Source organism: Achroia grisella, unplaced genomic scaffold (genome assembly GCF_030625045.1).
Source record: "Achroia grisella isolate CSIRO2021 unplaced genomic scaffold, CSIRO_AGI_Agris_v1 utg1360, whole genome shotgun sequence".
NCBI classification, from domain to species: Eukaryota; Metazoa; Arthropoda; class Insecta; order Lepidoptera; family Pyralidae; genus Achroia; species Achroia grisella.
In genome coordinates, this window is record NW_026712626.1 from 4,145,069 (window position 1) to 4,157,475 (window position 12,407).

General features: G+C 36.0%; 1 protein-coding gene across 1 annotated transcript; it reads left to right on the top strand.

Moving 5' to 3' along the window:
• Window positions 1-2,986: 2,986 nt before the first annotated feature.
• LOC131855329 (uncharacterized) lies at window positions 2,987-12,152 on the top strand. The gene is made up of 6 exons (XM_059206582.1): window positions 2,987-3,371; window positions 6,304-6,420; window positions 6,843-7,037; window positions 9,503-9,688; window positions 10,906-11,067; window positions 11,811-12,152. The coding sequence occupies exons 1-6, from the start codon at window positions 3,072-3,074 to the stop codon at window positions 12,057-12,059; spliced, it is 1,209 nt and encodes a 402-aa protein (XP_059062565.1). The 5' UTR covers window positions 2,987-3,071; the 3' UTR covers window positions 12,060-12,152.
• Window positions 12,153-12,407: the final 255 nt, after the last annotated feature.

The window sequence follows — 12,407 nt, forward strand, 5'->3', positions numbered from 1 at the left end:
AAATTTGGTAGACAGATAATGTAGACCCTGAGAAAGGCTACTTTTTAATGCGAAAAAGTATTGAAAGGGGAAATGAATGGCTATATGAGGATATCGTAATTTTTAAAGTCAGATCTTGTAAGATTAAGTGAACAGGGTCGGTCTAGGTTTTTCATTATTAGAAGTGCGAAATTGTGTATATTACAATAAAATTTAACGAGAAAATATTATAATGATGTCACTGGGACACTCATTGCCTTACTACTGCTTACTACTATATCGTCCGTTAGTCGCGAACTTTCTGGAAACACGAGAGGCGCGCTCCTATTGGTCGGTCGGCGCGGTTACCGCGCGTAGATGAGTATATGCGGTAGACGAGTCTCACGGCGCCGCAGCGTAAGTACTTACTATACATACGTAGTATACATATGAATGTTACAAATGTTTTTATTACGAGTAATATTACTCTGTTATCTAGGCAAGTAATGTGTGCTTATTTTGAACTTGATAACATTCTGAATTACTCGTATATCTTTCAATATATTTAGCGGTATAAACCAGGTTATGTACTACTACTAGTATTGTTAGTGAGGGATAAAGTTGATGAACAAAAATAAAACAATATTCGTATTAAAAATATATTCATCTAATATTTTTGGCATTATTTTTAAGTTTCTTCCAAATACAAGGGGTCTGACATGGGGTGTTATGTACCTACATTAAAAGATAATTTTTGGAATGTATGAAATGTAAGAAAGAAATGTATGTACCTACATTAAAATATAATGTTTGAAATGTATGAGATGTATGAAAGAAATGTATGTACCTACATAAAAAGTTCATTTTTGAAATGTATGAAATGTATGAAAGAAATGTATGTACCTACATTAAAATATAATTTTTGAAATGTATGAGATGTATGAAAGAAATGTATGTACCTACATAAAGAGTTCATTTTTGAAATGTACGAAATGTATGAAAGAAATGTATGTACCTACATTATAAGATAATTTTTGACATGTATGAAATGTATGTACCTACATTAAAATATAATTTTTGAAATGTATGAGATGTATGAAAGAAATATATGTACCTACATAAAAAGTTCATTTTTGAAATGTATGAAATGTATGAAAGAAATGTATGTACCTACATTAAAAGATAATTTTTGACATGTATGAAATGTATGAAAGAAATGTATGTACCTACATTAAAAGATAATTTTTGACATGTAGGAAATGTATGAAAGAAATGTATGTACCTACATTAAAATATAATTTTTGAGATGTATGCACCGTACAATAACAATACACGTTAAACATCATACCACAGAGTCATACGCAAGTTAAAAACAAACTGCTATGATATTAATGAGAAAGGAAAATCAACTTATGGTATTCGAGTTAGGGTCGATTTCTCTCTTTTTTTTTAAATACTATTTTAATCTTACCAGTTGCCAGTATTCGAAGACAGCTACGATTCGTACTCGATATTTTAAATTATTATGTAATCGATTTTTCAGTACAAATGTAAATAACCAACGACACTAATAATGTACTACTATATTCCGTTCTTTGAAACGGAACACTGCTATAATACAAAATAATGAAAATTTACTGTTCACAACGACTCATTAAAAGCATCATCGAATAATGCGCTGTAATAAAATCCTGTTATCGATTATTCAAAAAAATCGATAATACATGTATTTATTTTTAATATGACAACACTTCATACATAAGTATTATTGGAAATAGTATTACTTGCTTGTTCGGCTATTTTTAATTTACTTAAAAATTTTTTATATGTTTAATTTACAATAATAATATATTAAGTGCTTATTATTGGAAAATATAAAAAAGACATTTAATTAGGCCGATACAAATGACGACAATGGCATCTATGAAAGCATTTTGAAAACATTGAGCCCCGTATTAGCACTGATTAAAGTGTAATTAAGTACTGGAAAATAACAAAATGAGTAAATATATGAAAATTACTTTTCTAAACGCATTATTTCATTTTAACATGTATATATAACTTTTTAAAAATTGATTAAACATTTTTGAAAACACAGTTTTGTTTTTTAAAACGTTTGCAAAACTATGAAGAATTCCATCGATACCAATCACGCCATCTATATGCAACTTTTAGCAATAATAATGGCTACTTCCTCATTGAGTGCCACTGCTTTTATTCAAATTTTCATCTCTATTTTTAACCCTAGGACCTAGACTATCTGCGTACCTTCCATTTAAACCGGTTATTTACTTTTGGCGTGAAAGTGAGACAGACAGACAGACAGACAGAGTTACTTTCGCATTTATAACATTAATAAGTATTGATGTACAGGAGTCGTTACATCCGGGCCGCTGCGCTGGCCGGCACTGCATTCCGTATTTTGATATGATATGCTCTTGTTATTCCTGCTGCCTTCTACCAAATATATTCTATAACTAGCTGTACTCGCGACTTAGTCCGCGTGGAATTTAAAAGATTTTTCTATAATATAAGTAGCCTGAGTTACTCCTTACTACATCAACTACATGCCAAAAAAAGTCACGTCAAACGTTATTTTAGTATATGTACCGTATTTATATTCATGTGCATGTACTAAAAACTGTTATTTCAATATTACAAACAGACACTCCAATTTTATTTATATGTATAGACATAGATATAGTGTTATATTCTTCTATTGTCTTTAATAACCATAACATCGTTGGCTGCACCCACCCCAACGTCCCACATACAGTCCAAATAATTAATATTGAAATATGTTTGTTGTAGGCGAGGTACTACTGGTATACCGCAACACAGATGACATTACGTTATCGTGCAAACAAAACTCGACACTCCTGAACAGCAATTCGCTGCCGAGCTTCCTCACCCGCCAGGAGATCCGTCTCGTCCGCTTCAAGTACTGCGACGTGCCAGACGACTCGTACGCGGCCGTGCTGCACCGACTCAACATCACAGTTCCACATGTGTTGGAACTATACTTCGCCCAATGTCCTGCGTTCACTAAAATTCACTTCAAAGGACTGACTATTAAGAGTCTCAGTACATATTGCGATAGGCTGAAAGACCAAATGGCTAACTTCAGCGGCGACTGGTTGGAACCGCTGACTGAGTTGACACACTTCTACGGCGCTCATGTGAGATTGCCGCCCTTATGTTCTCCCAACCAGCTGCGTAACGTGACGGTGTGGGGGAGCACCATCAGCGGGGGGTACTGCGGGAGACTGCAAAACCTCTCCTTGAGTGATGTCACGTGGGAGGGGGCCGCGAGTACCTGGAGTTGGCTCGCCAGCTGTACCCACCTGCGATATCTCAAACTCGACAACATATTCAAGAAGCGGACGGCGTCCAGTGGCGCCGACACACTAGAGGTGACTAGTGAATATTTGATAGCTTTGACATACTATAAAACTGAAGAGTGTGTTTGTTTGTTTGTTTGAAGGCCCTAATCTAAGGAACTACTGGTTCTAATTGAAAAATTCTTTTTATGTTGGACAGTCCATTTGTGGGGGAGCGCTTTAAGTTATATAACTTTACGCTGCGACCGACAGGAGCGGAGCATCAGCGAAAAATGTTGCAAAAACAGGGGAAATTATTAATATATGATGCCCTCAATCATAGATGATCGCGGTAGTGTTTTTAATAACCACGCGAATGAAGTCGCGGGCACAGCTAGTAAATAATAAAATCTATTTATACATATATATATATATATATGTATACACATGGATCACAGAAATAATATACAAAATAATTGAAGTCTGTTAATATGACAGCGTGTCATTGTAACTTGCTTGCTTGCTTGCTTGCTGAGCTGCGCGCGCACGTCCGGCTGGGTCCATAGTGCTACTATGCTCTTATCATAATACTAGCTTCGCCTGCTTCATATTTGATATTATCAGCCAACCTGTTATTCTATAGCTATATTACTGTAAAGTTTCATGAAAGTCCGTTCAGTACTTTTTGAGTTAAAGAGTAACAAACATCCAGCCATACTAACAAACTTTCGCATTTGTAATATTAAGAGGCCTATTACAAAATGATGCCGCTCAACTTTAGGTTTAATCGCATGGATTTACGCACACACACAGTAATACACGCACACAGACGCAAATAACCGTGTAGCGCAATCGGTGTGGATTTAGTATGAACCATTTTGATCCTTGTAATATTTTAATTAATAATGTGATATGTTTCTACTTAACTAAGTAACATAAACTACTTATTGGATTTTTTAAAATAACGTGATTTATCTTAATTGTCAAAGTGCTAATAATGACCATATTTTTTTATTATATTATTCCTAGAGGGTTGATGTCAGGATGCTGGCCGATTGTACAACTAAAAGCCAAAACCTTAAGTAATATAAAAATAATTGGGATAAGGACAAGAAGATGAAATTGCTATAACATAAATTTACTAATTAATTCTTCTTACATATTAATTCAGTTTATTTATTAATAGATACAATATAATTTATTATAAGAGTCGGATACATTATTGCCATATTCACTTGTTCTAAATATTATACTTAGCAAATAATTATTTTATTTATATATAATAGTTGTGTTTTCAAGGCTTTGTTTTGATTTAAAGGTCCCATCCTTATATGTATATTAGGTGTATCCGCGACTTCGTCAGCGTGGTATAATGAAATTGACCAAATAAAGGAAATATATTTAGATTATAACCTAAAAAAGTTTCATTGTTTCACAAAAACTACGCAGATTTTGATTCGTTGTTATTTAATAGACAGAATAGATAGACTCAAGAGGAAGGTTTATATATAACGACCCAATACTGTACACGGATCTTTAAACGCGCGATAACCTATATATCCCATATTCACGCGGGCGAAGCCGCGAGCTAAAAGCTAGTCACTAAATAAAAACATTTATAATGTTGTTGACTTTTCACCCAAACACGCATAATTATTTGACATAACTGTACAGTAATGAAAGTCCAACGAGTATAATAACAGAATGGCTGCAATTTAGAAATATCTGTATTGTGTAAAATAAAATAAAGTAAATTGGATAAAGTATCTCTAAACATTAAGGAATATAATTTATATATAATTTGGTAATTTATTTACAATCCACATTGCATACTAGATGATATAACACAAGTCAAATGTACGTAAAAATAATAATGGTATTTTTATAAACAATAACCCTATTTTAATTTAGAAAAAAACTACAAAATAAACATAAAGTAAAATTGGTTTACATTTTCTTACATTTTTCTCTCAGATAAGCGTTATTTTTAAAAATACTAAAACGTTCTCTTTTTTAATTTTAACAATTAATTGCCATTAGTGTGACGTAATACCATGCTCTTGTGCTTTTCATAGTGCAGCAGGGTAGGTAGGTTTTATTTGTAGCATAACTGTACTTTTGTCTTGGCATGCTAAAATAAATATTATATATATATATATTTAACAACAACTTTAAATTAATATTCGTAGAAATAAGTATATATTAGCAAAATTAATTAAATATTACTTAAATTATCAAAATGGTTTAGTCGCTCTATGCTAATGTTCACTAACGAATGTCTTATCTTAGCGGTGTTGTAAAAAATAGCATAGGTCCTACCTCGACGAGCGCTAGCGCAGCACTGAGAATTTACTTTTGGCGCAATGGAATTTATACAACTTTAAATTATTATTATTGTTTATTTTTTTCTTAGAAACTTATATATTTTTTTTATATTTCTAATTTACAAGTATATTAACTTTATTATTATGTTTTTTTTATGCAAAAATTTCGTTGTATTTATGAGAAAATTAGAAATGATTATGGCAAAGTTTTGTTGAAATTTCGGGTTTCATTATGATCAATTTTTTAGATATTTAAGTTGAAAATGAAAAAAAGGACGATGCTATCTCAATTTATTAATTTTAATTTAGTAAAGTTATCAAGTTTTAGTAAAGATATCATATCAATTTATGTTTGTTTATTAATGAACGACGACCCCAAACTTCTGTCTCTTAGCGTTTTTGTGTGTATTAGTAATACTGTGTGTGTGCGTAAACTATTTTAGAAATTAGGAAGACTAACAAAGAGAAAATTAACATTTCAAAGATGTAGTTTTTAAGATTAGATATCTATCTATATAATTCAGGAATAAAAATGTATATCCGACTCTTAATTTCTTAGAACCAGAACCCCAAAGACCCTGCTTTTAGGCCAAAAAATGTGAAAGGCCTCTTAATGATATTATGTCAACCGTTATTGTAACAGTCTGGAACACAAGTTAATGTATAAGTTATTCACTACAGCTATTTTACAGTATCTTCAGTACAGCGACCTGAAGTGGATGGGAGAGAGGCGGCTGCAGTTGACGCTGAGTAAAGTCCAGAGCATCTCGTACAACATGTCCCACTACTGGGAGGTGGTCCGCGGGAACTGCACAGAGGTGAGCATGCACGCACACACACACGCACACACACACGCACACACACACACACACGCACGCACGTGACTATTAATGATTGTATCAAACTTCTAGAACATATATATCATAAGCATATCTATTAATTAATTAAAAATATGAGAAGTGTGCTTTAGCGGATCACGCTGGCGAATGGTTGTCGTTGACGGTAACATAACTTATTTTTTTGGGGTGAGCCACCCTTAACACTTAGGCATATAAAAATTAATTATGTCTATTCCCAAACCTTCTGAATATACATTAAAAACATTTAAATTCAGAATGCAAACAATGTGCAAATCAAATTTGCAATCGGTTCAGTAGTATAGGAGTCCATCGCGGACGAACAACGTGACACGTAATTTTTGTATATAAAGATTTAATATCGGCACTCGTCTCGTCGTCAGCTGGCCGTGAACATCTCCGTACGTGGGTCAGTGAGGTGCGACTGGCGTACGTATTGGTTCGCGCGGACGCTGCAAGCGTGTCCTCGCCACGTGGTGTGGGGGGCCGTTCCCAGCTGTACGCAGCTGTACGCGCGCGTACCTCTGCCCGCCAACCTCACGAGCGTGCGGCCGGAACACATGCTGCGTCCACTGAAGGTAACTATACCAATCAGCTATCAAACCTTGGAACCTACATACATACGCCTTGGTATCGAGACCGCTGCGAGCAAATTGTCTTTCAAGCGAAAATCAAATATATATATATATATATATATATATATATACTCATTTCCAGATTATTAGGTATGTATTTATGTATATATAGATATATAGATGTGTATATTTATTTGTAAATGATAATAATGTTTTTGTAGAAAATATCTGACTTAAAATACATAGCACTGTCAATGTTATCTGATTGAACAGAGATTAAGTGCGTAGCGGTTTCTATGTTGATTATCGCATGCCTAATCCTCGTTAATGTAAATATAATTAAAACAATATTTATTTAAAAGAGCAACACACAAGTTTCTTGCTCATTCTTCATGTGATGAGTCTGCATTCCGATTGAGCGGTAGAATGAAAAAAATGACTATTCGAAAGTGCTTATATTAGGTTTATTTGAATAAAGATATTTCTACTCTATTCTTCTCGCTAACACTTTTTAAAAATATCTCACTAATATTATAAGTGCATTTGTATGTATGAATGGAAGTTTGTTACTCTCTCATAATATGTATAGCTTATACACCAGAATAATACAGGCTATATCACGCGGATGAAACCGCAGGCATAGCTAGTTTTTAAATAATTTTGATATACATATTATATATTGAAATGTAACGCGGGTGAAACCACGGCCACAGCTAGCTAGCTACGATGTAATATGTACTTACATATATTGAAGAACTTGTATATCTATATTAATATAATAATTCCGTCAAGGGGTACGGTAGACTCGCACGAAACCTTATGTGAATAACAAAACATAAAAAAATATTGATATCGAGTCGACAACATATATCCGCAAAATTCGGATTATGGAGTATTTCGTTAAATTCTAATGACACTGACAAACAAACTGTAGGCGCCATCTTTTCATGTCACTAGCTAACAACCAATCAACACTACGCGTGCGTTCGCACCAAAGATCCATCACAAAGAACTGTGACATATGACATGTGGCGTTGACGTTTCGCGAAAATATAGTTTTTGACAATTTTTTATGACAAAAGAGTATACAGTTATGTGTTTTTGTTTAAATTGGCGAGACAAATTTGACAATATTTTTTATTAATTTGTTTCACGGCTCTGAATACAAGTCCTTTTTAGCCCAACTTAAAGTTTAACAATATAAATTACAAATATTAAAGTCAATGTCAAATGTCAAATAATAATAAATGTCAAATGTTGTTTCTCTGTTCTGATGAACTTATTAAAAAAAAACTTAATAACAATCACAATTTCTTCACATTTTATTATTACACACATAATGCCAGGTATATGCATTTTTTAAATAAGGTTGTGGCACTATTGGAAATTAATGTTATTTACCCATTTTTATAGGTTATAGGGAAATAATGTGTGGGTGTTTATTTAAAAAGCAATAACACCAAATTAATAAAGTATAGGTAGGTATTAATAAATATATGGTTGTTGTATGTATCAAAATAGATTTTGTTATTTTAATAAAGACTAACTGCAATTTTTATAAAACAAATGACCTTTTCATAGTGTCATATATTATTTAACTGATTGTAAGAAAAAAAATGTTGGTTCGTAGATTAATACTGTAAAAATTACTATTTGTACGGAAACGACAAAAATATATATTTGTTCTGTATAATACTACGACAGCAGTGGAAACATTAGTATATGTACGTAAATTATACAATTCTGTTATAGAAACGTCATATTAAACTTTAAAACTAATTTGTTACAATAAAAGTTTCCGATTAAACAAATCGGTATGGCTACCCCGCTACAGGTGGTAACATTTTTTTTGGTTCTGTTTAACCTTAATCGGAAAGGCAAAGGGAACTGTGCCCATACAGCCGAGGTGGTAACTTATTTGAAAATTTGACATTTAAACCTGTCAATTTAGTCTCCCGGATTAAAAAACAAACTATAACCAAGTATGACACTTACAAATTAATTACTAAGCTGCTTGGTGTCCCTGTAGCCACAAACCCCGCATGTTTATGGGGGCTCGACCCCAGAGTGGGAGCATAGCAAATGGATAGGAAAAAGAGGAAGAAGGGGAAAAGGACGGCGGTGAACCACGTCGTCGTACTGAAAGAGCGACAAAACTAGGAACTCGACAAATCCCGGAGAGTTGCGCGGACTAAATAAAAAAAAAAGAATGTAAATGACAGAATGAAAAGAATGGGAAAGATGTTTAGATGAAGCAATTGGTTTTAAATATCTGGTAAAATAGAGAGTGCTTAAAACAAAGAGGTTAACAGAGAATAAACCTTAAAAGTTATAGTGTTTGTTAATTTATTTTGAATGTTGATTTAAAATAAAAATTATTTGTATAAATAATTTTGCATTTATTTATTTACTATACTATATATATATATTAAACACAATGAACGAAGCTTTACGTATACGGTTTACAGGAAGAGCACATGTGCGCGGACGGCTGCAACTGTTACTGGAGCGAGGAGGAAGGCAGCGGCGTCGTCGCCGACTGCTCGCGCCGCGCCCTCACCCGGCCGCCGGCCATACCGCGCCTCGTACTCCTGCACGCAGGCGGCAACTACATTCACACCGTCCACCGCGACTACCTCAACGACACCCTACTTGTGAGTATGTATATTCTGTATTGATGACAATGCAATGCTGCACCCGCCTGCGCTGACGGTATACGCTGGCGGGGCACCAGTGGAGCATGATAAGACGAGCACGAGGTCAAGTCAGTTAGCACATCGTGTCGAATTCACCAGAAATTTGTCATTATGGTTTCCAGGGGGAACCGCGTGGAGGGCAACCTGACATGGGACGTCGCTAGCAGTGAGGTCATCAGTCCACATTACTAGCGGTCCCTTTTCCCCCGACTTGTGATCATAGTGCGACCCTAATATAACGTACCTCAACATTACCACTTCCTCCATTTAACAGATTCATCGTAATACCCTTCAATTGTCCATAACAGTCAATGGAAAATATACCTTTACATTGCGGACTTTTTTTGCGAATAATCTCTTTATAACGAATTTGTAACTATCAAGAAATAGTACAAATACCTCTAACTAATGAATTTTGTGAACCCGAAACCTTTATATAAAGTTCCCACCGTTGTGTGAGTTTTAATCTCATTGTATGTGATTCATGGTGCGACAGTTTTCGACGAGCTTTTGTTTCGTTGCTGCTCGTCACTACTGTTAAAGATTCAGGTTGAACTGGCTCAGAAACGTTTAAACTCTTTATAATGAATTTCAGACCGACGTAACCTCAACATAACAAAACTCAGTTCAACGAATTACTTGATATGCCGAATGTTTAGTGTTTACTTGTTGTCTCGAGGTTGCACTGTACGAGTATAGCATACCTTTACAACTACCATCCCAGGAGAATGGGATGGTAGTTGAGGTGGTTGGTGGAAGGCGGATGGTAGTGGTGGAAGGTCAGTGGAGTGGCAACCCTCCACTGACCCATGGGCATGCCAACCTCGCGGTTGTACTGGCCTAATCTGCGAGGAATGCGCGTTGAAAAGCACGGATTCTCTTGACACCTACAAATTATATCAATCCCTGTACCTCTGATCGCACTCTCCCGGACGGGAGAGGGCAGCGGACAAACATTCACGGCTCCGGTGCCTGGCAGCACTCCTGAACTCTCGCAGCCTCCTAAAATTCTCCTCCGAAGACACCAAGTCCGGGTAGTACACCGGACCCTCCGCTACCTTCACCGCGATGTTTCCCCTCCAGCAGCGACCCTCTTAGGTCGGAAATGTCGCAATAGAGCGAGCACTCCCACAATCCACAATTATTTACATAATAGTGAAACGTTTTATACACAGGAGTTGGACCTCCGGAACAATAACATATCGGCCATACCGGCGGAGGTGTGTGCGAGGTTGTTCTCTGTTCCCGAGCGGCTCGTAATGCTCGCCGGGAATCCGCTGCAGTGCAACTGCGACAACCAGCCGCTACTACGTGAACTCTTACACCACAGAGACCAGGTACCAGCAGTGATTACATACAGTACATACAGTACATACAGTACGGACATCGGATAGGATATTGTCCACTACACACACACGGACCACGAGTAACCTGACACTGAGGGTGAGTCTGACGCAGCCGGAGTCGGGTCACAACGCGAGTTTCAAGTCGTTCGTGGCCCGGCTCCCACCAACGTGCTGCCCACCTTCATGAATGGCCGTCAGTGCCGGCAGTGCCGTGACCACATACGCTTTATATTTTATAATATTATTAGTATTTCACATGTATGTACTCGTACATATGTTAGTCTGTCTATACATATAAATAAGATTGGAGTGTCTCTTTGTAATATTGGAATAATCGTTTTTTATTACATGCCTATGAATATAAATGGTGTATACGGTACATACACCAAAATAACATTTTTTACAATTCTTGTCTGTCTGTCTGTCGGTCTGTTTGCTCCGGCTAATCTCTTAAATGGCTGGACTGATTTTGACGGGACTTTTTTTGGCAGGTAGCTGATGTAACGAGGAGTAACTTAGGCTACTATTATTTTAGAAAAATTCTCTACAAATGGACTATCCAACACAAAAAAAATAATTTTTCAATTCGAACCAGTAGTTCCTTAGATTAGTGCGTTCAAACAAATAAACTCTTCAGCTTTATAATATTGGTATAGATAGAGCCAATCCAAAGACTAAACATGCGTTTTTTTAAAATGTATGTAAGAGTGATGACTTTTATCGTGTATTTTCAGGTGGACTACCAACACCTGAAATGCGGCGACGGGAAGTTGCTGAGCACCATTGATGTACAGATGTTGTGCCTGATAGGTAAAGAGATACATAACACAAAAGAAACACAATTATTAAACATGATACGAAAAGAGATCTATATCGTACTGAGTGTGTTGTTGCTGGCCGCCGGATACGTGTACTCTGACAAATTGAAGGAATTGATACGCCTATGCAGGCGAAAGCTGTGCCAGTGCTGCATGAGGGAGTAGGACCTCCACGCAGTGATAGGGAGTTTGCGTACGAACTGTTGGTGCTTCAGCTGCTGTCTGGACCGTCCCCGTTCAAGCTGTGCGTCCACATGGAGTGACCTCACTGAACCTGACGGCAGTGAGTGTACAAGGTGTGGGTGTGTGTGAAGTGATGTGCATGTGTGAAGTGTTATTACGGAGCCCGAGTAGACTACACATAGACTTTTTAGGGCCATTCCATAATAAAACATTGCTAGTGATGATAGATTCGATGTCAAACTGGATTGAAGCTTTCCACATGCCACGCACAATGTCTGGGGATGTTATTAAAACAATTATGAGAGAAGTATGTTTATTTTTGTACACATA

What these genes read in the sequence shown, in the direction of transcription:
- LOC131855329 (XM_059206582.1), top strand. Translation starts at nt 3,072, where the DNA reads ATGGCTAACTTCAGCGGCGACTGGTTGGAACCGCTGACTGAGTTGACA. An exon ending in TCCGCGGGAACTGCACAGAG is followed by an intron (nt 6,421 to 6,842) that starts GTGAGCATGCAC and finishes TCTCGTCGTCAG; the next exon opens with CTGGCCGTGAACATCTCCGT. An exon ending in TCTTACACCACAGAGACCAG is followed by an intron (nt 11,068 to 11,810) that starts GTACCAGCAGTG and finishes GTGTATTTTCAG; the next exon opens with GTGGACTACCAACACCTGAA.